Source organism: Lactuca sativa, chromosome 3 (genome assembly GCF_002870075.4).
Source record: "Lactuca sativa cultivar Salinas chromosome 3, Lsat_Salinas_v11, whole genome shotgun sequence".
Classification (NCBI taxonomy): Eukaryota; Viridiplantae; Streptophyta; class Magnoliopsida; order Asterales; family Asteraceae; genus Lactuca; species Lactuca sativa.
The window spans coordinates 292,278,629-292,300,274 of record NC_056625.2 but is presented as its reverse complement, the minus strand read 5'-3'; the positions used below and the strand labels follow the sequence as shown (position 1 = coordinate 292,300,274).

General features: G+C 35.5%; 1 protein-coding gene across 1 annotated transcript; it reads right to left on the bottom strand.

Moving 5' to 3' along the window:
* Window positions 1–12,795: 12,795 nt before the first annotated feature.
* LOC111887844 (transcription factor UNE10) lies at window positions 12,796–21,097 on the bottom strand. The gene is made up of 6 exons (XM_023883986.3): window positions 20,816–21,097; window positions 19,380–20,046; window positions 14,201–14,296; window positions 14,053–14,118; window positions 13,437–13,820; window positions 12,796–13,132 (listed from the first exon to the last, which is right to left on the bottom strand). Exons 1-6 carry the CDS (start codon window positions 20,935–20,937, stop codon window positions 13,043–13,045), a joined length of 1,425 nt encoding a protein of 474 aa, XP_023739754.1. The 5' UTR covers window positions 20,938–21,097; the 3' UTR covers window positions 12,796–13,042.
* Window positions 21,098–21,646: the final 549 nt, after the last annotated feature.

Here is a 21,646-nt window from a genome sequence, read left to right as displayed (position 1 = left end):
TGACAGCCGGCTAACTTCTGTGTCATTCTTCATTCAAGTACTTTTATCTTACCTTCATTCGAGTCTATCTGAAACATGCTTTAGTCAAGTCATTGGACTATGGTGATTTATTCAGGAGACACTTCCAAGTCTCCTTCAGTGGTTGGATCTTGTTATTTACCAACCCACGATACCCCAGCTCGAACGACAAACGTCTTGTGACCATTCTACGATCATACTTCCATTTCGTACTAGGACTGCATCATAGGGATGTAGGTCAAACTTTAGAGATCATACTCTTACTCTTTTCATGAACAATCTAAGTACATCAGGGTCAACCATAATCGCTTACAAATCTTTACTCTTTCATGTTACAGAATCATGGCGTCGTCCGGAAACAACCAGCCAAGCAACGAGACCTCTACTTTTCCGATGGACGCCGCCACCTTTCAAACGACAGTTACAGCTGCTGTAGTGGCGGCCGTAACCGCGGTCATGGCGCACCGTAGCGCTAACAGCACAGTCAATGCTGCTAATGGGAATAAAGTTTCCAATCGCAATATCCATCCAGGAAGTCATCCAACAGTAACATCCACAGGCTCGCAAAGCCAGAAAGCAGAAAACAAGAAAAGAAAATGTCAAGCCATAGTGGAACGCAAACGGTTTCAGAAAATTGCCAGACAGCAGCCACAAACCTCTGCCATCCCAGTACCGAGCAGACCATATAAGGGAACACTCCCGAAGTGCGACCGGTGCAATTTCCACCACGAGGGAATGTGCCGCGTCTTGCAGTGCGTGAACTGCAACAAGAAAGGACACATCGCCCGTTTCTGTAAAGCTACCTTCACCACTAGGGCCAGCCTAAATTGCTATAACTGTGGTGAGTTTGGGCACTATAAAAGAGATTGCCCAAAGAAGGAAAACAAGGAAAGCACCCGTGTTCCCATAACTCCTACCCTACACTTCACTTCCTCCACTGATGTGAGTACTAGCCAGTCATGCCACCAATGCGGTGAGTTAGGACACTCCAAGAAGGATTGCCCGATAACGCAGAACCCTGGCGCAGACGGGAAGATTTCCAGGATCACAGCTGCAGGAGAGCCTGCTCAGGAACCACGTTAATGTATTTAAGGCGTTTCGTTGTAACAGACTTATAAACTATCTAGAACTAGTGCAACTAGAGTCTTACCTTTTGCGAGATCCTGTCTGTATAGGAATGCTCGTGCTGCGTATACTTGTCTTTTGTAGTATATCTTATTCACAGCGATAGTCTAGTGGTAAATCTAAAGTACTGTAACTCTGTTCATGGTTGCACAGTTGTGTTTTGCCTGTAATCGTCTATGTTTAATTCTAATGTCTTTAAAGTTTCTGTATGATTCCGACATTATCATACAATCAGATTCAATTTGATCGACGCGAAAACAACTTCATGCGTACATCTCTTTCTTCTAGATCACCTTTTCAGCGAAGCCGTCTTATCAGAACGCCGAAGTGCTCATTCCAGGATTTCCTCTTAGATAGTTTCTTTCCAAGGAAATCCTCGATGTACCACTCGTGCAGTACGTCAAGTGCAATCTAGGAAAATTCATACGGATGATCTATCACTGAGGAAGGTATACATAAGAGTGTTATATAATCAAGGTTCTACAGGTTTATAATTAATGATTTCGCCTTAACTCTTTTCCTCCTTGGGATGTGAGGGTAAGGAAGAATCAGTTATTCGACTACCTTTTCAATCTTAATTATATACGCCTCGTATACACGAAATGGTGATCGTGAAACCCTGTATGAATTCTCAAATGGACTTCAGGACGGAGAAACTGCCTAAGTATACGAGTAATCACATCGTCATAGACTTAGAACCCAGTACAACTCCCGAAGACAGATCACCCTATAGTCTAAACACCCACAGAGATACAAGAACAGCACAAGCAACTTGGCGAACCACTCAGTAATAGAATTAGAAGACTAGGTTTCTCACCCTAGAGAACCACGGTCAGATTCTTCCAGAGATCGATGGATCGCATCGTATGTGCCTCGGTTATCGAGGAATCCGTCAAGATTTTCATAGAAATCGTTATCTCTACCTCACATAAAAAAAAAAAAAAATGGTTGAGCAAACGTAAGGAAAGAATCTACTTCCAGGAATGGATCTGGAATCCGAATATCACCAGTTCGAGTGTTAGGGGAGGATGTCCGAAAGACTACCTCCTGAACCCGATACGGACACTTCGAGTTCGTAGTGATACCTTTCGGATAGGACCAATACGCCCATGGTTTTCATGAGTTCAATGAAGGGTTACGTCTTTCTTACTTGGATCAATTCGTCATTTTCCCCATGAGATGACTTACTTATCCACCCTCGTAGTAAGAAGAAAGCCCATGGTAACAATCCTACAGTGGAACTTTCAGCAAAGTTCTCTAGGCACGAGTTTTGAAATTGAAGAGTAAAATTTCTAGGACACACTGATAGTAATGTGTGAAATTTTGGGTACTCTTTCAATTTGACAAAACCGTTGAGCATTATCGACACCAGAGACGCCGACAGTTTTTCACCAGATTCTAGGTCTTACCGACCCACCGCATTAGTTCATTCGGAACTCCTCGCAAGCTACGGAAACTCGTACGAATTTGACCCAGCAAGGGGTGGCCTTTGACTGGGAAGTTACGTAAGAAAAGGAACCTTTGAGATTCCAAGTGAGTAACCAAGTTCTTTAGGATAACTCACTCTGGGAATGGCTTAATACGCTTCGTAAAGCGTGGAAATCTAAATCCAAGTTAGACAGGACCTCCGAGATTCTTATCAGAATCGGTCCTGTGCCTCTCACAAACAAGACCTACTCCGCGAACTCAGTAACGTACTTTCTACTCTTCGCATCTCGATCGTGAAACCATACCTTTCCGTTAGGACTCTTGCAAGTCCACTCTTCGAGATCCTCAACTTCGTATTAGAACCGTAGTGACCCTCGACCGAGAGGTCAAGCGGACGAAGAAACGCCATCGCCAGTTAGTGAAGGTTCGTTGGAATGCCAACCAAGAACCCGTTATCACTTAGGTGCGTTAGAACCAATCGATTAGGAAGTTTCCTCCTCACGACTCGATTATTCGTGCATACTTCCTTGCTTAAGTTCTAATTTCGGGACGAAATTCCCTTTAACGGGGGGATGATGTGACAACCCGATATTTCGAGACAATGTAATGTAAAACCAATCGAATTTAGGTCAAAATATAACTTTCCTAAAATCTTATTTGGGTTAATTAAAGTAGTAGGAACCGTATAAAGGTTTTCGTACATATAAAGAACCCTAAAATCCGAGTTATAATGAAGAAGTTATGGCCAACCGAAGATTCTCGGAAAAACCGGCATCAGCGATTAATCGTAAAACGCGAAATTTCGATGCAATAGTTTTTAGCCTTAAGTATCTAAATGGAAGTTATAGACAACCTCAATCTATGATCGTGCATAAAAAGAACGTCCAAATCTGACTTCGGATGTGAAAGTTATGAATTTTAGAAGAAATTCCTTAATCACGTCATTTTAATAAATAAATAATAAAAATAATTTCGGAACTTGCCAACGAAATCTAAACGAAAGTTGTAGATCATGGTCGAGGCTTCGGTCACGCATGACGTACGCGTACGCGCTGCGTACGAGCGTACGCCCCGCGTACGGAGGCGGTTCAGCCTTCCTATAAATAGGATGCGAGGCTTTCCGAAAAAGTTGCTCAATTCTCTCATTTCTCTCTCGATCTTGCCTCGTTTTCCGTGCCCGTTATAACCCGAAGCTCTGGTCTTTTTGCTCAAGTCCCGAGGGTCGATTTTACTCCCGAGATTCCCGAGAATCCCGAGGAAAATCCGTTTCCCGAGACGAAACTCTGCCCGGTTTTCCATCTCGCTATCTTCAAGCTTTCATGTGAGTTCATACCCCCTTAAATAATGTTTTAAACTACTTTTAAATGCTTTATGGGGGGGGATACAAGTAGAATAATGCTACTTATTATGTCAATTGCATGTGATTAGTAAGTAGGAGTATATTACTTATTACATCAATCACATGTGATTAATATACAACATTCAAAAGATTTGGCTACTCATTAGCCGTTTTACCAAACAGTTTCCTTCAAATGATTTTTATAAACATTTTATATGTTTTAAACTCCTTATTACACTGTACCTCTTACTCTGTTTATCATATTTCAAACTTATTTACAACAGTGTTTCAAACAAATGTTCCTTATACTTATATTGTTTTATCAAACTTATGCCTTCAAATGGTTTTATAGATTGACATCAAGTCGATCTTTCCTTAAAACTAATATTTATGTTTCAAATGTTTTACCAAACTTATTTATGCTTTTATATTACAAATTGCATGCCCATATATGTATAGACGTATAAATAATGTTTAAAGGGCTTAGGAAGGCTATCCACCTTGTTTCCTTTTCCTCGATTTGGATGTGGTCTGATAGGATTTTGGGTGACCATCCGAAGGTCGTTTCCATATTAATTATATATCAAATATACATATATAGACATAAAAGTACTTCCATAATCATACGTACTAAACACACTGTTAACAAGTTACCATCGGGGTAACACAGAATCATACTATTACAACTGCTAGATCAATGAGTCAGTTCATTCATGAGTCTATATTAGGACGAGAACATATACAATTATACTAGAACGCTTACATGACAATACTTGCTAGATAAAGAGATCACACATTACAGCTAGCACACGTAGAACATTTCAGTACACCATAAGTACAATTACATGATCACACTTACATGAGTACGCTTTCATATACATAGGATAGACGTCATTAGGGGCTATAGCTCAGAACCAGTTTAGGATCTAACTATACTGATAAAGCACACTACGATTGTGATTGTTATATCGAGTATACATGATCGCAGGTAATGTGGTGCTCACGGCTTGCATTCATGCAGGGGTCGTGTGTGGGTCCTAAAATCCCTCTGATAGGGGAGCGAAACAGTCTGGGATCTAGACATCACATTATACCTTATCCATCAAATAAGGCAAGTTGAGTATCGGTGTATTGATATATATGCATATATATATCCAAATACTGTGGTACTTGGTAGTATTACCCTAGATTTAAGGTAATAGGTACGGTTGTAGTTTGACACTACACCATAGTACCATCTCTTTCCCATTACATTCACTTCGCGAATTTTTCATAGGAAGCGCGGTAATGTAGATGCTATCTGTTGATAAATAGTAGCCCTTTTAGAGCTACGATTTAGTACTACGTAAATTTTTCCAGTACATATTTCAGTAATAACCTCACTTAAACATAAATATACAATCTATATTTTGAGTAATAATAGTTATACTTTGGAAAATATACATACTCTTACAAGAAACACACACACACACAGAACAGTTAAGTCTTGGCAGAAGACTCCTTTTGTTACTAATAGAAATCATAGGGATTTCTAGGGATTTTCAAACATATACAGTTAAGCTACAAATATTTTCATACTTATACTCGTTTTCTTTCAAAGCAATGTCAAGTCTTAGAAATTATAAGTTTTCACAAATTAAGACACATTAATACTTATGATCTCACCAGCTTTATAGCTGATACTCGCTTTCAAAATTACTTTTATCCTCAGGTCATCATAGACAGGTACCGATGCAAGGAAAACGGAAGATGGAGCTTATTCAAGACTTATCTTTCATTTTGATTTATGCTTTGGTGTTTATCAAAATTTGTCAGAATACAATTGTATAATAATTATTTTATTAATGCAATGGATGATGTTGTTGCTTGTTTACTACTTTACATTGTTGTTGATATTATACATGACGTCCTCCGCCCCAGAACGTTTCCGCCGTTCTCGGTTTTGGGGTGTGACATTATATCAATTTCAAAGTAAACAAACAATCGATTGAGTGTATCTTCCCTAAGCCCACAACCAATCAAGGAACATTGAATGAGGCGGATGATCCACATCCCATTGGTTGTTAGATCCTTATTGTATATAACCCTGGTGTATTCCCTTGGTACTCACAGAGTTAACTGTAATAGTTCCTTTATATTTAATGAAAAGATTCTTTAAGAAAACCCTTATTTCTTATAATAAAATGGAGACCACTATGGTTACTTCTATAATCAATTAGTTTATACTAGTTATATATAATCTAGTATCGAATAGATAGTAAATTGTATGAATCTTCCCTAAGCCCACAACCAAACAAGGAACAGGAAGTAAGGCGGAAAGCACACATCCAACTACCTATTGGGTATTAATGATATATAACCATGATGTATAAACTAGGGTATTATAGAGTTAACCACCTAAGGTCCTTTAAGTTTATACTGGTTTAATAAAATGGATTAAACCCTTTAATGGTAAGTTTCTAGTTTTGTATACCAAAGCTCTGATTTGAAAAGTATGTTTAGTACTAGAAAACTGTGCATTGTATTAGTATCCTATGACTTGAACCGTACCTGGTACCCCTTATGATGACTTAATGTATACAGAACATATATAAAACTAAGATCGAATATATAATAGGTTGGGTGAATCCACTCTAAGCTTAGAACCAAACAAGGAACAGAAAATAAAGCGGAAGACACACATCCTATTACCTGTCGGATCCTATTTATATATATCCCTTTGTGTATACATTAAGGAATCATAAGGTTAGCATTATGGTCCTTTTCTACTGAATGTTCATGTTACGAATAAGCTATGTAAATCTGTATCAATAATATCGATTTAATATATTTTTATCACCTCGTGCCTGCTAACACAGGTACGTGTAATCGTACAAGTGTTCACGTAGATTCAGAAAAATATATTATTAATTTTTATCACCTCGTGTCTGCTAACATAGGTACGTGTAATCGTACAAGTGTTAACGCAGATCCAGAAAGATGTATTATTAAGTTTTATCACCTCGTGCCTGCTAACACAGGTATGTGTAATCGCACAATTGTTAACACAGATCCGGAAATATATATTAACTTGTTCTTTTCTCGGTACTTTGTTATGGTATGTTCCTCCATGTACTTGTTATAGTATGTCTATCTTTGTACTTGTTATAGTATGTTCCACCCTGTTTCTCTTTATTGTGTGTTCTCTTATGTTATCATGTATCGTATCTAGTATGAACTGAACCTCTAAACTATACCCATTATAGTTTACAAGTATATGTACTTGAATGGTTATTGAAAAGTCTCATTTATCTACTAAGTTATGTTTGTGCTTTAAAACGGAGTTTTGTTAAACTATAAAGCAACATAACTTTAAAAGACTTTTGAAATGTTTTGATCACTCATATAAGACATAAGCAATCTTTTGAAAGATGTTTATAGCAAACATTTACACAATTAACATTGTGTTCAACTTGTATCCCCCCATTAAAAGCATTTAAAACGGTTCAAAGATTCATTATGGGGTATGAACTTACCTGATGTGGGAGTTCAAACGAATACGCGCGTAAGGATGAGAAGTTCCACGAATGAAGTCCCGAGACTTAACGAGTCCTAAATGACATATAATGGCATATATTGACATAAATATAGTGTTTGGAAGCAACCAAATGCAAGAAAACACTTCACGGGACTAGGAAACACTTTGACCAAGTGTTGGAATCGTATATGATTCACTAAAAGGGATTGTATAGCCACTTTGAGGAGTGTGCGGCCAGGGAGTGTGTGCGGCCACACACTCATGGTAATGAGTGCACAAAAGTCTATTCCAAAGGTAGGGATGCTTGTTGGACAATTGCTCAACAAGTGGTGAAGCTAGAAAGGCACTTAAGAACTAAACAAAGGGGTGTACGGCCACATGGAGTGTGTGCGGCCGCACACTCCTTGATAAACATGGTTTGGACGTTTGCTAAGGCTCATATCTAGTAAGTAACAAGCTTAGGGAATGGTACTTACAATATAGAAGCCTTTAGGGGTGTTTTGAGAGGTGTACAGCCACACATGTGTGTGCGGACGCACACACCATATGATTATGAGTTCTGGGCATTTTCTAAGACTAAATCAAGTCTTCTAAGAAAGATTCAAGCAATGGGAAAGAGTACTTACGATCTGGAGGCTCAAGAAGGCTCAAAATCTCCAAGAACAAGTGTATGTTCTTGGTGAAATGGATGAAGATATAAAGATCTAGCCAAAACATGATTTCAAATGGATAAAATCAAAGGATGTAACTAGTTTTAAAATATTAACAAAAAATCAAGGGAAGGACACTTACATTCTTGAATATCTAGGCTAAAAATTGGATGCTAGTTGAGAGAAAAATCGAGTTCTAGACTTGGGAGGGTGAAAAGGGATGAAAGAAGGCAGAGTTCTATACTTACACACGTGAGCGTGCGGTGACACACACTCCTTATGTTGGAGTGTAAGGCTCCATTTTGGTGCTAGAAGTGTATGCGACCCAATCCTTTACTCAATGCTTGAATGTACGAAGCTTTGAACCTTCAAACGGACTCTAAACAAGGTTAAATGATGGCAGAAATGAGTCTGGAACTCAGTTGTGTTGACTGGCTGGGCTTTACAAGGCAAAAATTTTACAAAAAAATTTCGGGTTGTCACAATTTGTATTATATAAAAATTTTATTAACACTTATATATATATATATATATATATATATATATATATATATATATATCATTTTTGGCTTATTATAGAGAGCAAATGGACAAGACCCGCAACATATCGACTGTTGGACACAAATGCGATTTCAAGAAAGTCGGGGTTGGCGTACACTGCAAGCAGAAGTAGAGTAATAAACAAAGTTAATATGTTATCTGGTAAATATGCTATTATTATTATAGTTATTTTAAGGTAGATTATTTTTATTATAGTATATAAATTTAGTTATTTGTTTTAATTAATGTATGTTTATTGTTTTCTTTGTTTTAGGAAAACGTTCAACGAGAGAAGATGTTGATGCAAGCAGAGCTCGGGAGAATGAAAAGTTAAATGAAGAACATTGTCTCACTCGTGTCTTTAGTGAGAGACGTTGGCGTATTCACGGAGTTTGAAGGAAACCAAGCATAAAAAATAATTTATTTCCAAATGAGCATACCAAACGTTCCAAACCTTCTACATCCAAATCTTCAGATAATTTCCAGGTTGTTGCACTTAACCCAACAAATGCAACAACAAATGCTACAAATGCAACAAATGTATAATAACATTTTCGCGTCCGTCATTCCTAACTTCCAACCACAACCAATGCCACAATTCCAATTTAATCTCAATATGTTTTCAAGAAATACCCCCAAAACAACCAACGAGGTCGAGGAGGATGAGGAGGAAGAGGAGAACGAGAATGACAACGAGAACAATGTTCGTTAAACACTTGTTTTTTTTGTTGTTATTTTGTTATGTAGTAGAATTTGAATTTGAGTTTTAATGGTTTATTTTGCTTATTAAGTGTTTGATATTATTCTGCATATATACTTCTTGGATTTGCTTAAAAAAAATAGATTTGGTCTATATAACAAAATATATGAAAAATATTTATAAAAAGAAAAAGGTTATATAGACAACATGTCACGGGTATAGCTTTATAAATGTAAAAATGGTTTTACCTGTACCGACGACAAATCATCTCTATTACTAGAACGGATGTCGTCTGCCACCAACTTTTCCTAACTACAAGTTGTTGGTATTGATTTGACTTTTCTAGACGACATGTCGTCGGTATTGTTGGCAACTTTCCCAACGATAAGTCGTCAGAATAGGTTTTTTTTTTGAAACGGCGATATATATAGTTATAAATTAAAATCCAGCGCATAGCTGGAAAATGTACAAAATGAGACAGAAATAGAAATAGTTATAAGGTCTAAGATAAACTAATGAATTGTAAGTCACAAGTCCAAGGCACCAGACCAAATGAGAAACACATCAGATTGCAAGCCAAATGTCAATAGTAACTTTGTACCTCCACATAGTCAATCCATTTCAATCTTCATTCCACATCTATGCCCATCAGGAGTAGTGTAGTGATTGACTGATATAACGGCTCTATCAAGAGACAATGTGGTGCCACTAAGCTTCTAAGATATTCTTGGGGTAAAATCGTCCAAAAACTTGCACCGGGCAGTTACCTCCTTTTTTCAATTATCCACCGCTTCATATTTTTCTGGACCATCAGCTTCCTCAAAATCGCAGTCTAAATGTGATGTAGAACTCTCCAAACCATCCATTTTTAGGACAAGAGTAGATTCATCCATAATACCCACACCCATAGGAAAATCTGTTTTTTCATTTTACCAGCCCTATTGTCTTTTAGCCAGCATAAATTTCAGCTTATGACTATAATAAAAGCAAAATCAGTGACGTCTTTAAGTGACTTCAATCAACGACATATGTGGTATCTTTAAGCGACTTCAAGCTCCACTATTCTTCATCACATGTAAAGTAAAGTTGTTACGCCAGAAAAAAGAAAAACGTACACCAAGAGTTTTTCATGACGTCCCCTCCTCCCCACAACCCAATTTCCACACGAAAGGAAACACCACAAAAAGATCCTAATTACAGCCGGTTCCTAACATATGTCTACCCTATGAAAGAAACTCACACCAAACGCACGCCGGCTGTAATTAGGCACATCACCAAAGACCCCAAATTCGCCCATAAAGAAACCAATGACCCCACCCCGAAACCCCTTTTTTTATCTTTTGCATTCAGCTATCGGATCACAACACCATTCCGCCCACCTAAATTTTTTAAGCTTGCTTGTAGAGTTGATCCACAAATGGCTCAGTACTTGTACTTCATTTGCAAGAGTTTTATATGATTTGATTGTGCTCAAGTGGATCCTATCATTTCTAAATTCCCAGACCACCCAAATGTATATCAACACCATTGTTTCCTGAATTTGATCGAGGTTATTTCTGCCTGGTGCTAAATTCCTACACTGAAGCATTTCGTTCAGTGAACCGAAAGATAATAGGAACATATACCACCATTTTTCCACACTACGCCAAACTTCTTGTGAGATGGATCATTCGATTAATAGATGCCATTCTGATTCCACAACAATATTACATAATGGGCAGGTAGTCAAAGATCTGATACCAATGATGTTTAGATTCACTTTGGTAGGCAGCGTTCTATGACAAACTCGCCATGCTAGGATATTAACTTTTCCGGGGACCAGGTTATTCCATTGCCTAGCCGGTGTTTTTGGCAATATTGTTTTGTCAATGAATATCCTAAGAGAGGCCATAATATATATCCCAGATGGTTTAAGGCTCCAGATCATGTTGTTGTCCTGCCGAACTAATGACTGTGAAAAGAGATTGCGATGATCCAAGTTATCCTTGGACAAGTAGTTATGTAGATTCACGACATCCTTCTTTCTCAGTGGAGCCATCCCAGAAAAAGCGACACCTTAGTTTTCTAGTGTTTTCAGTACCTTAACTGGGGCTTTGTAGAGAGAAAAAAGGAATGAGCCTAGGCTCCCCAAAACTGATTTACATAATGTTAAACGTCCCCCAAACGACAAATTTGTGGCTTTCCATTTCGATAATTATGTTTGGAATAGGTTTAGAATAAAAAACATTCCTCAAAAATCACTCATGACGACCCTGTGAAGACAACATGTCGTCGGCATTGGTGTATCTGTACCGACGACTTTTACCGACGAGCTATCTCGATGACTTTTTAAAGACGACATATCGTCTCTATAGCCTTTCCAAGTCTGCATAGTTTCTCAATGTGTCGTCTGCATAGGCATCATTCATTGTGCTGATACTGTGTCGTGCTTCACTTGTACCTAATAATATTATATTTGTTGGAGTCTCTATGTATGCTTCCTATCCATTTTCACCTCTTGGAACTTACCATGGGAGCGGTTTAAAAGTAATGGACAAAGAGTTGTGTGTAATAGATGATTGGGGTCTTTGATTTATTTATTATCATGCATTATCATCTATGATGCATTTATGGTGTTTATAATGTTAATAACAATATACTTATATGGGTTTTAATGTATTCCATAACTTATTGGATTTTAATAATGAGTTTTCAAAATGAAGTAGTTTATGACATTTAATCTAAAATTTTATTACAGTTGTGTAGCCCTAGTATTACTAACTAAACTTTCAATGCACAATCTGTTATTTTAACATATGCTCACGTTAGTAGCCAATTTAGTATCCTCGGAGAACGCAGACCAAGAGGCATTTTTGAAGACATTTCTTAAATACACTAGGTGTAAGATCCATGTATTATATGGGTTCATTTAAAAAAAATATGAAATTCTAAACATTTGAGAAGTGTGAATTTATAAGAAAAAAGTAAAAAAATCATAAATTATTAAAATTAACTTGTTTGTTTCTCTTTTAAATTAAACAAATAATGTAGATAAATAAACAAAGAAAACTAATGAAACTTCAATTTATAAAATTTGAAATTAGAAGGAAGTCAATTAATGAAATTGAAATTAATTTATTATTACATTTATTGTAATTATTAAATTTAAATATTATGTGCAAATTATTAAAATGAAAAAACCACAAAATGCTATGTGAAAAAAAAAATTAATTGAAAATAACCACAAAATGACAAGTGGCCAAAATAAATAAGAGTGTGATATGCGGCAAAAAGTTTTTTATTTATCAAGGAGGATGTGATAATTAATGGTTGTCTAACCTGTCTCCTTGCCTCTTTATCCTTGCCTCTTTAACTACTTGTTACACCCATGTGTCCTTCGACCAATTTTAAACGTAAAATGTAAAATTTAATTGTATGGAACTGCAAAAATATTATTTTTAAATGAATTCTTAATCTTTATTAAAATGATTATTTCAAATTTGCCATGCAACGAGTGTTTCACCATTCTTATTTTTTCCAACAAAATGCAAGACATATTTTTACATTGCAATTCATTTGACAATGTCTATTTCTTCTAGGAATGTTCTACTAACCAAATGCTTATTGTCTATCATTATTCCTTTTTCCACATTATTCGTGAACTTGAATAGTTTCTCATTTTGTATATAATCAACTTTCTCTCTAAATTAAATAACTTATTCATGAAAAATGAAAAAACTCTAATATCAATTATTTTTTGGACCCGAATAGCAAGGTTGGCTCTGCATCTGTTGAAACAAAGCTGCCATTCTAGTGTAACCATCCATCGTCATTGGCTGCATACAGATTAATTGTCCTATTAAATTATACATCCTATCAAAATACTCATTAATAATCGATCTAGTGATTTTTCATAATTAAGGGGGTGTTTGGCTTAGCTTCAAGTCCAAAGGTCCTTTTTGGAAAAGTTATAAAAAGTCAGGATTTCCTAACTATTCCAAAAAGTTTATTTTTCTATATATAAAAACTCCAAAAGCAGCTTTTTAAAACTAGTTAGCAAACATCTTTTGTTTTTTTTTTTCTTTTCCAAATAGAACTTTTGGCTGTGAAAAGTTAAGTCAAACACCCCTAACTAATTACCTGTGATTGGCATGCAAGAAATGCATTCATTGGATCATTTTGATTAGGTACTCGATCGGCAGTGTTGTGCATATCCCATGAAGTCATTGTTGGTTGCATAAAGGAAGAAGGGTGGAAGACAGGTGGCATGCCGGGGATACTGGAGCGGTTTGCACCAATGCTATTCAAATCCATGACTCCCGGCATTGCCATTCCCATTCCCATTCCAATTCCCATTCCCATTCCCATTCCCATGGGGTTCATCATAGCCATTTGAAGTTGTTGTTGTTGCATAGCTAAAGGCATCATCATAGGTGACATGTTGATTCTACTCATCATATGGATTTGAGCTTGTAATTGTTTTAGGTATTCAATCACTTCTTCAAGCATCGAGGCTTTGTCTGTCTAAGAAAGATAAACGTAATAATAATGTATGTTAGTTATGTTAAGTGCTTAATATTCTCTCAAAACAATTTCTTTAGGATCCAATGGATACAAATAAGATTGTTTCTAGTTTAAGTGAGACTCTAACGACAATAATACAATAAAAGCTCTGTTTTTTTTTATTTATCATGAAAAGAAGATTTGTGATACAATAATAGCGTAAACGTGGTTTAATCGAGATATATATATATACCTTATTGGCATTTGGAACGAGTTTTTGTAGTGTCTTCATTTTCTGATTAATCTTGTCTCTTCTTCTCTATATAAGCCATGTATAATCAGAATAATACACATTTATGTTAAGAAAAAATTACAAAACATATTTAACAGTAAAAATATACCCGTTCAGATTGATTATGGATAGCGGCTGCTCTACTTCTTTCTGATGATTTACCTTTTCCTTTTCCTTTCTTCTTTTCTTCCATATTGCTTACCTTCTGTTAATAACTAATTATGTCAGATAATTATACAAAACACAATCAAAATACATGTAATAAACTTCATTAGCTATACAATTTTTTAAGAATATATAATTACGTATTATTTAAACTTCAAAATTATATTACATATAATCTTTCTAATTTTAATTAGGTTTAATGAGGAAACTTTTAGTTTTCTAGCCAAAAAATTAATATTTTTATTTCAAACTTTTAGTCTTTATCTTTTGGTTCTTGAATCAATGAGATAATTACATGTTTAGTCGATATTATTTTAATTTTAAATAATTATAATTTTAGATCTAATAGTTTTTAATTTGTATTAACTATAACTTTGATCTTTATAGTGTTTTAGTTTGAATAATTAAAGGTTTAGTTTTTATAATTATTTGTTAATTTAAAATAATTATAAAAAATTTCTCGACCAACGATTTATTATTTGTATAAATTATTTTTTTGATATTGTAGTTTTTTATTTGAATAACTAGTCTATGTAGATTTTAATTTCAATAGTTAAAGTTTTTGTTTTTATAATTTACATTTTATATTAGATATAGCTTTGGTGCATGTAGTTTTTAGTTTAAGATAATTATATTTTTGACCATTTGTTCTGAACTTCAATTAGTTACAGTTTTAATCCCTGATAGGAATACGAGGGGGGTGTTTATTTTTGGGTTTTAAGAAAGCAGCGGAAACAATAACTTAATCGACAAGAAAACAAGAAAATATAGATTTGATAAACAATCTAGACTTATATATCAAGACTTATTGGTTTGAATTCGAATCAACCTAGAAAATGCCTCCTAAAATTTATAAAGGGGCAAGCAAGCAACTCAACAAATTATAAAAAGTTCCTCAATTCAAAATTCATGAATCGTACGTATAATGTTCTACAAAGGGGATGATTTATAGCCTAAAAACTTATTACAAAAATAAACTATTAAATAAAAAGGAAACTACCTAATAAAGGTTTATTGAAAGCTAAAATAAACCAAAAGCATCTCTAGAATCTTCCATCTTTAACCGATATCAATAGTCATGCAAACTTCTATAAAAAACTCCTCTCATTTCCGAGATTCACAACTAGTGTTCCAAGGATTGCAACTAGTGTTCCAAGGATTGTAACTACCCTCGTTTGCACTCAATGAACTTCCGAGGATTGCATCTTCGTTCGCATCCAAGGAACTTCCGAGGCTTGCAAACATTTACTAAGGACTATGATGGGTTGCGATTGTTCGCACTCAATCACATCCAATCACATCCAACACTCTTCTCGGAGTTTATCCATTCACCCGACTTGGAACTTAAGAGGTTGCCTTTTGCATTCGCATCATCCCCTCCCTCTTTAAAATGAATTGTCCTCAATTGCAAGTGATCTTTAGCATTCTAATTCGCACTCCCAGACAAATCAACAGTCTTATCCTCCAAACCCAAATTATTTAAACATCAAAATCAACTGCACTAACATCAAGCATGGACTTAATAGATTTAATTTGGTTAGAATCATTCTTCAAAACCGCATTTGGATTCAACAACTCTTCAATTTCCTTTGGCATTGGACGGACATCACACGAATCATTGATCTTAGATAATGGTTGAGAATTAACTTTCACAAGCTCTTTTCCCTTCTTTGTCTCATCACCTTCAAAGTAGTCCTCGGTCTTTGTTGAAACTCTAATCACACCTACAACTGAACCTTTCGCTTTCTCAATCTCCTCCATTTTTTAATCCTCTTTGGCCATCAAATCCTCTTGATCAAAAACCTGTTACACTTAGCTATTGCTAGGCAACATTGTGAGGTTTGACTTCTTGGATTGTTTGTTGATCATCGATCTTACTTTAGTAGAAGACATCGGTGATAACACAATTTTTTTTACCATTGTGTTTAAGTTCATACTCATTGCTCATTCCCCTATGAATCAGATCTTTATCATACTGTCAAGGTCATCCCAACAAGAGATGGCAAGCATCTATTGGATTCACATCACATAGAATCTCATCTTGATACGATACCATGGCTATACTGACTTTCACCTGTTTTGTTACCTTCACTTTGTCCCCATCATCCAACCAATGAAGTTCATATGGATTAGGTTGGTCAGTTGTAACTAAACCCATCTTCACAACCATCTCACTACAAGCAATGTTCGTACAGATTCCACTATCGATAATTAAACTGCACCACTTGTTATTCACACGACATTTTGAACGAAAATTTTGATTTCTTTGATCGCAATCAGCTTGCACCACTTGTGGTTGTAACACTCTAAGAACAAAAACCGTATCACACTTTTGCGCTATGTACTTTTCCTCTTCTTCTTCGCCTTCACAAGCTTCTTCAGTTACATAAGTATTCCCTGTTTTCCCTTCTTCCTAATACAACTCATCACGAATCACAACATCATCTCTTATTGTTACCCCTTCTGTTTGGACACACATTCTGATAATGTCCAAAACCTTGAAACTTGCAACATCGAACCTTTGACAATCTAGTATCCTTCGCCTCCTTAGTTGGAGCAGTTGTTTTATGTGCAATCATAGAGCCATTTGCATCGACAGGAGTATAAGTGTCACTCTTAGATTCCGACTAACCTTGGTGTTCATATCTTCCAAACTAAAATTCGCTTCACAACTCTTTTTCGTCTAGGCTTCCAATTTCAAACAAAGGCTACAAAGTGTGTCAAAATCATAGTAAGGATAAAGTTTCACCATAAAATAGATAATATAATTCACTCCACGAAGAAAACGATCCATCTTTTGTTCTTCTACCTCCTCAATCTCTCCTAGCAATGATAATTTCTCAAACTCATTAATGAATTCACCCACACTCATCTTCCATTGTTTGGAAGCCACCATTCTCCTATAGATGGTCATCCTATGATGAATTGATACATATCTCTTCCGAAGTTTCTGTCTCAAAGATACCCATGAAGAAATCTTTTATTTACCTTCATGATCTATCCTGGTCCTTAAACCTTCAAACCACAACGAAGCTCATCCACTTAACTTTATGATCATATACTTACAACACTTTTCATTATCCATCTATCTGTAATAAAAAATTCTATCAAATTTTCTCTCCCAATCCAAATAACTTTCTGTATCGGCTTCAACAACGAATTCAGGGAATTCGTTTATCTTGTACACTTCGATAACCCTTAGCAGTTCATGTCTAGGATGTCGCCTTTCTTCTTCTTAAAATCCACGCATATATTATCGCTAGGCTTCAGAAAAGTTGGATCTTCGAAATTCATGGCATCTTTAGATGCGATTTCAACAGAACCACCAGGAAAATCTAGAAAAGAACTCGTTGAATCACAACAGCAACAAGAAAATCACAACCAATAGCAAATGAAAACTGAAATCAAAACAACAAACCTAAATCACACTTGATAGGAATTTTACCCTTCGTGCGAATTCAACAAAACAATAATTCTTATCAGCGAATGAAATCAAACATAATCATGAATTGGTCGATCAGAACTGAGCTTTGATACCACATATGATACAAATACGAGGGGGTTCTATTTTGGGTTTTAAGAAAGCAGCGGAAACACTAACTTAATCAACAAGAAAAGAAGAAAAGATAGATTTGATAAACAATATAGACCTATAGATTGAGTATCGATGAAGACAAATCACAACTTATTGATTTGAATTCGAATCAACCTAGAAAACACATCCTAGAATTGACAAAGGGGTGAGTAAGAAACTTAACAAAACATAAAAGTTCTTCATTTCAAATTTCATCGGTCATACTTACAATGTTCCACAAAGGTGCTATTTGTAGCCTAAAACCTGATTACAGAAAGAAAACTTTTTACCTATTAAATAAAAATGAAACTACCTAATAAAGACTTATTGAAATCTAAAATGAACCAAAAGCATCTCTAGAATCTTCCAGCTTTAACCGACATCAATAGCCATGCAAACATCTCGCAGAAAGTCCACTGATTTCCGAGACTCGCAACTAGTGTTCCAAGGATCACAATTAGTGTTTCGAGTATCACAACTAGCCATGTTCCGAGGTGGTTCGCACCCAATGAACTTCCAAGGTTTGTGTCTTCGTTCGCATCCAAGAAACTTTCAAGGCTCACATCTATTTACTAAGGACTTCGATGGGTTGCGATCGTTCACACTCACTTGCATCCAGACCACTAATCGCCAAAGATGGTAACCTCACTCGAGCAAAGAAAACACATAAACCTTGTGTCTATGTGTGTGTTCGTGTGATACCGAGACACGGGTAAAGAGAGGCAGAGATTTAAATTTTAACAAACATCTACATTCAGATATGTGATTTAGGGTACGCCCTTAACAACTCCCTTCCATGTCATCCTCTCTTATCTTTTCTGTTCAAATTTGTGATTGAGGGTAGGACATGAACAACCCTTTTAAATCAAGATTTCATAATTATATTATGTTCACAAATCTATTGTTTGACAACTCTTCTCTCTTCTTTGGTAGTGACAGGCAATTGTTGCTAGAGTTGAGAAGGGAGATAGGACACGAATCACCGGAGAGATTTCACGACTGATTTTAGATTTGAGAATTTCATCTCAAAAGTCAATGTGCATTAAAGATTTTAGATTAGGATTTGGCATTGGTTATAGTTTTCAGATTTTAGTTCTAATATCATATTTGGGTTTTAGTTTAGATTTGATTTTGGCATTAGAATTGGTGGTGGTCACAGGAGGTGTCGGTGGTGAAAGTCAGACGATGACAGGAGGTTGTTGTCAGAATTGAGAGAGGTGTTGAAAGTCGATGATGACAGGAGATGGTTGTCAGAATTGAGAGAATATATATATATATATATATATATATATATATATATATATATATATATATATATATATATATATATATATATATATATATATATATATATATATATAAAAGTTTCAAAAATTTATAATCAATCTAATTCACTTGATAAATTACAAAAAAACAAAAAATAGATAAAAAATAACAAAAATGAGTTCTTATTCAGTGAAATTATCTTTGGGTTAAATAGACAATTTTAGTTCAATACTTTTTATAAAAATAAAGAAAATTTGTTAATCTGTTGTATAAAATTCTATACCTGACGTTTACTGTGACCAACGGAGTCATTATCATCGGGAGATGTGGACTCTGTAGACCGCTTGCCAGAGGTGGTATTTTCCGGCGACCCTGTGGAAATAGAGGTGAACGCTTTCCCACCGAATTCCCTCTCGCAAGTTTCAACTGTCATTTGTAGACCGCTCTCCATTCCAGCAAAAGTCTCACTACCACTTACACTCTGGTCCTTGCAGCTGCTCCACTCATGCGCCGCCGCCGCACCACTGCGAGCCACCCTCTGGTCCATAAAACCCGACTGATCACCACTGCACGACGCCACCCGAGTGGAACCCGGAACCACGGAGCCATTAGCAGCTGACCGCAGCGTTTGAAGATGGGTGTTGGAGCTTGGCACCAACGCGTCCATGGCCATAGTTACTGACGCGCTGGCGGAACCGGTGGCAAGGTTGGAGGTCTGGCTGTGTAGCCATGGAACCAGGTCGTCGGCGTAGAACTCCATTTGGGATTTGCCGTAGGGGAGGAAGGTGGCTTGGTTGACTATTGCCTCGAGAGTCTCGGCGGCGCGTGGCTTATCCCAGGCGTATTTGGAAAACGCAGCTGTTGCCTTGTTTACCACGCGCGGTGGACCTAAGCCATGCATGGCTACTTGTCCATTTTTCCATGTTAATTCCGCCACTTCGTAATCTAGTCTACAAAAACATAAAAGAACAACTAATTTATTACTTATAAAACATAAACACCTATATGCTTATATTTTATTTTTCTTTTAATTTATGTTTTAAGATTTTCATATATGTTGCGGTTAAATATGAACTAAAACATGCATGAATACGGAAATGACCCATTTTCCTTTTATAAAAACTGATAAAATTAAAACGTGACTACATAAAATGATAAGATAGTGACTTCTTCGCACGTTGAAAAAACAAGTTATTAATACAAAGAAAAGATATCGAAGTCATCATATTATATAAAATTTTATTTTACTTCATCTTTTATTTTTTACGATAATACAATTTCTAACTAAAAATCTTCAAAATATAAGGACAGGGAAATGACTAACTGAAAACAATTAAAGAAATAGATGAATACTAATTTATATCGATCACAATTAGTGTGTGAATTTCACATAAGTTTTTAAAAGCAAAAGTGAAAGTAGAATATATAGTTACGTCTAGTGGATTAAAATCAATGATATATAAGACGCCAACATTAACGTTTTAATGGATATAAAAATCAATATCATTGGACAGTTTACCGTAGATAATTAATGAATAAATGATTTTTTTTCATAATCATATGTTCTATTTAACTTTTATAAGTTCAAAGTATTTGTATGACAAAAAAACATTTGAAGAGATGAATTAACCTTGAAATGATGACATTATAATCCATTAAACATTATATAATTCAATACATTCTAGAAAAGAAAAGGAACTAGTACTACTATTAACGTACTTGGGAACATCATTGGGAAACATGGAGTTGGAAGATGCACGTAAGTTGATCTTGAGACGCCCAACGTTTGAATTATGATCAGGATTATCATCAACATCCCAACTTGGTACACACTGACTCATATTTCAAGAATTTGCTGAATGTTTGAATAGTGCAAAAAAGAAAGATACAAAGAGATCCCAAATACTGTTTAGGGGTGTGAATATGTGGTTCATTATAGAGAAAGAGAGAGGGAACAGCTGCCTTTTGGCTGTAGGTTCTACATATATGGCCTAGGAAAATTTGGGGTCACTTTGGAGGGCAAATTGCTACACAAGTGCATTTATTGTTTTGGTAGAAATTACAAAAAATCTAGAGAGATAAGAACAATGTCAGAAAGGAAAAAAAAATGGACCACAGATTACTCTTTATTATTTTTAGTTAATGATAAAAAAAATGTTTATATTTGCAACCTATTCATTATAATGATATATATTTATGAACATGATATTTTTAGATTGCTTCAAAGAAAGATTCAATTATATAAATTAAAGACGTCTATTTATATGTGATTATGTGACTATAACAGTCCCATCAGTCACCAAACTCTATTATGTCAAGGATTAAAATATTTAATATATATCTAGAAGTAAATTATTAAGTATATGCATTTCACTACCTTAGTTGACTTACATTTAAATGGGGATGGTCGAATTATAAGAAACTACGTATGTTTTTTTCTATCATGTGTTATAGACTTCTAAAATTTTATTTGATATCACTTCAAGCCAAAACCAGTTACAGCTGTGATGTAAACAATACATATCTATATAAATAGTTAATCTTGATGTA

Coding starts and splice junctions, on each gene's coding strand:
- LOC111887844 (XM_023883986.3), bottom strand. CDS start 20,937: ATGAGTCAGTGTGTACCAAGTTGGGATGTTGATGATAATCCTGATCAT. Junction 14,119..14,200: donor TCCATAATCAATCTGAACGG/GTATATTTTTAC, acceptor TGGCTTATATAG/AGAAGAAGAGACAAGATTAA. Junction 13,133..13,436: donor TTCTTGCATGCCAATCACAG/GTAATTAGTTAG, acceptor ATCTGTATGCAG/CCAATGACGATGGATGGTTA.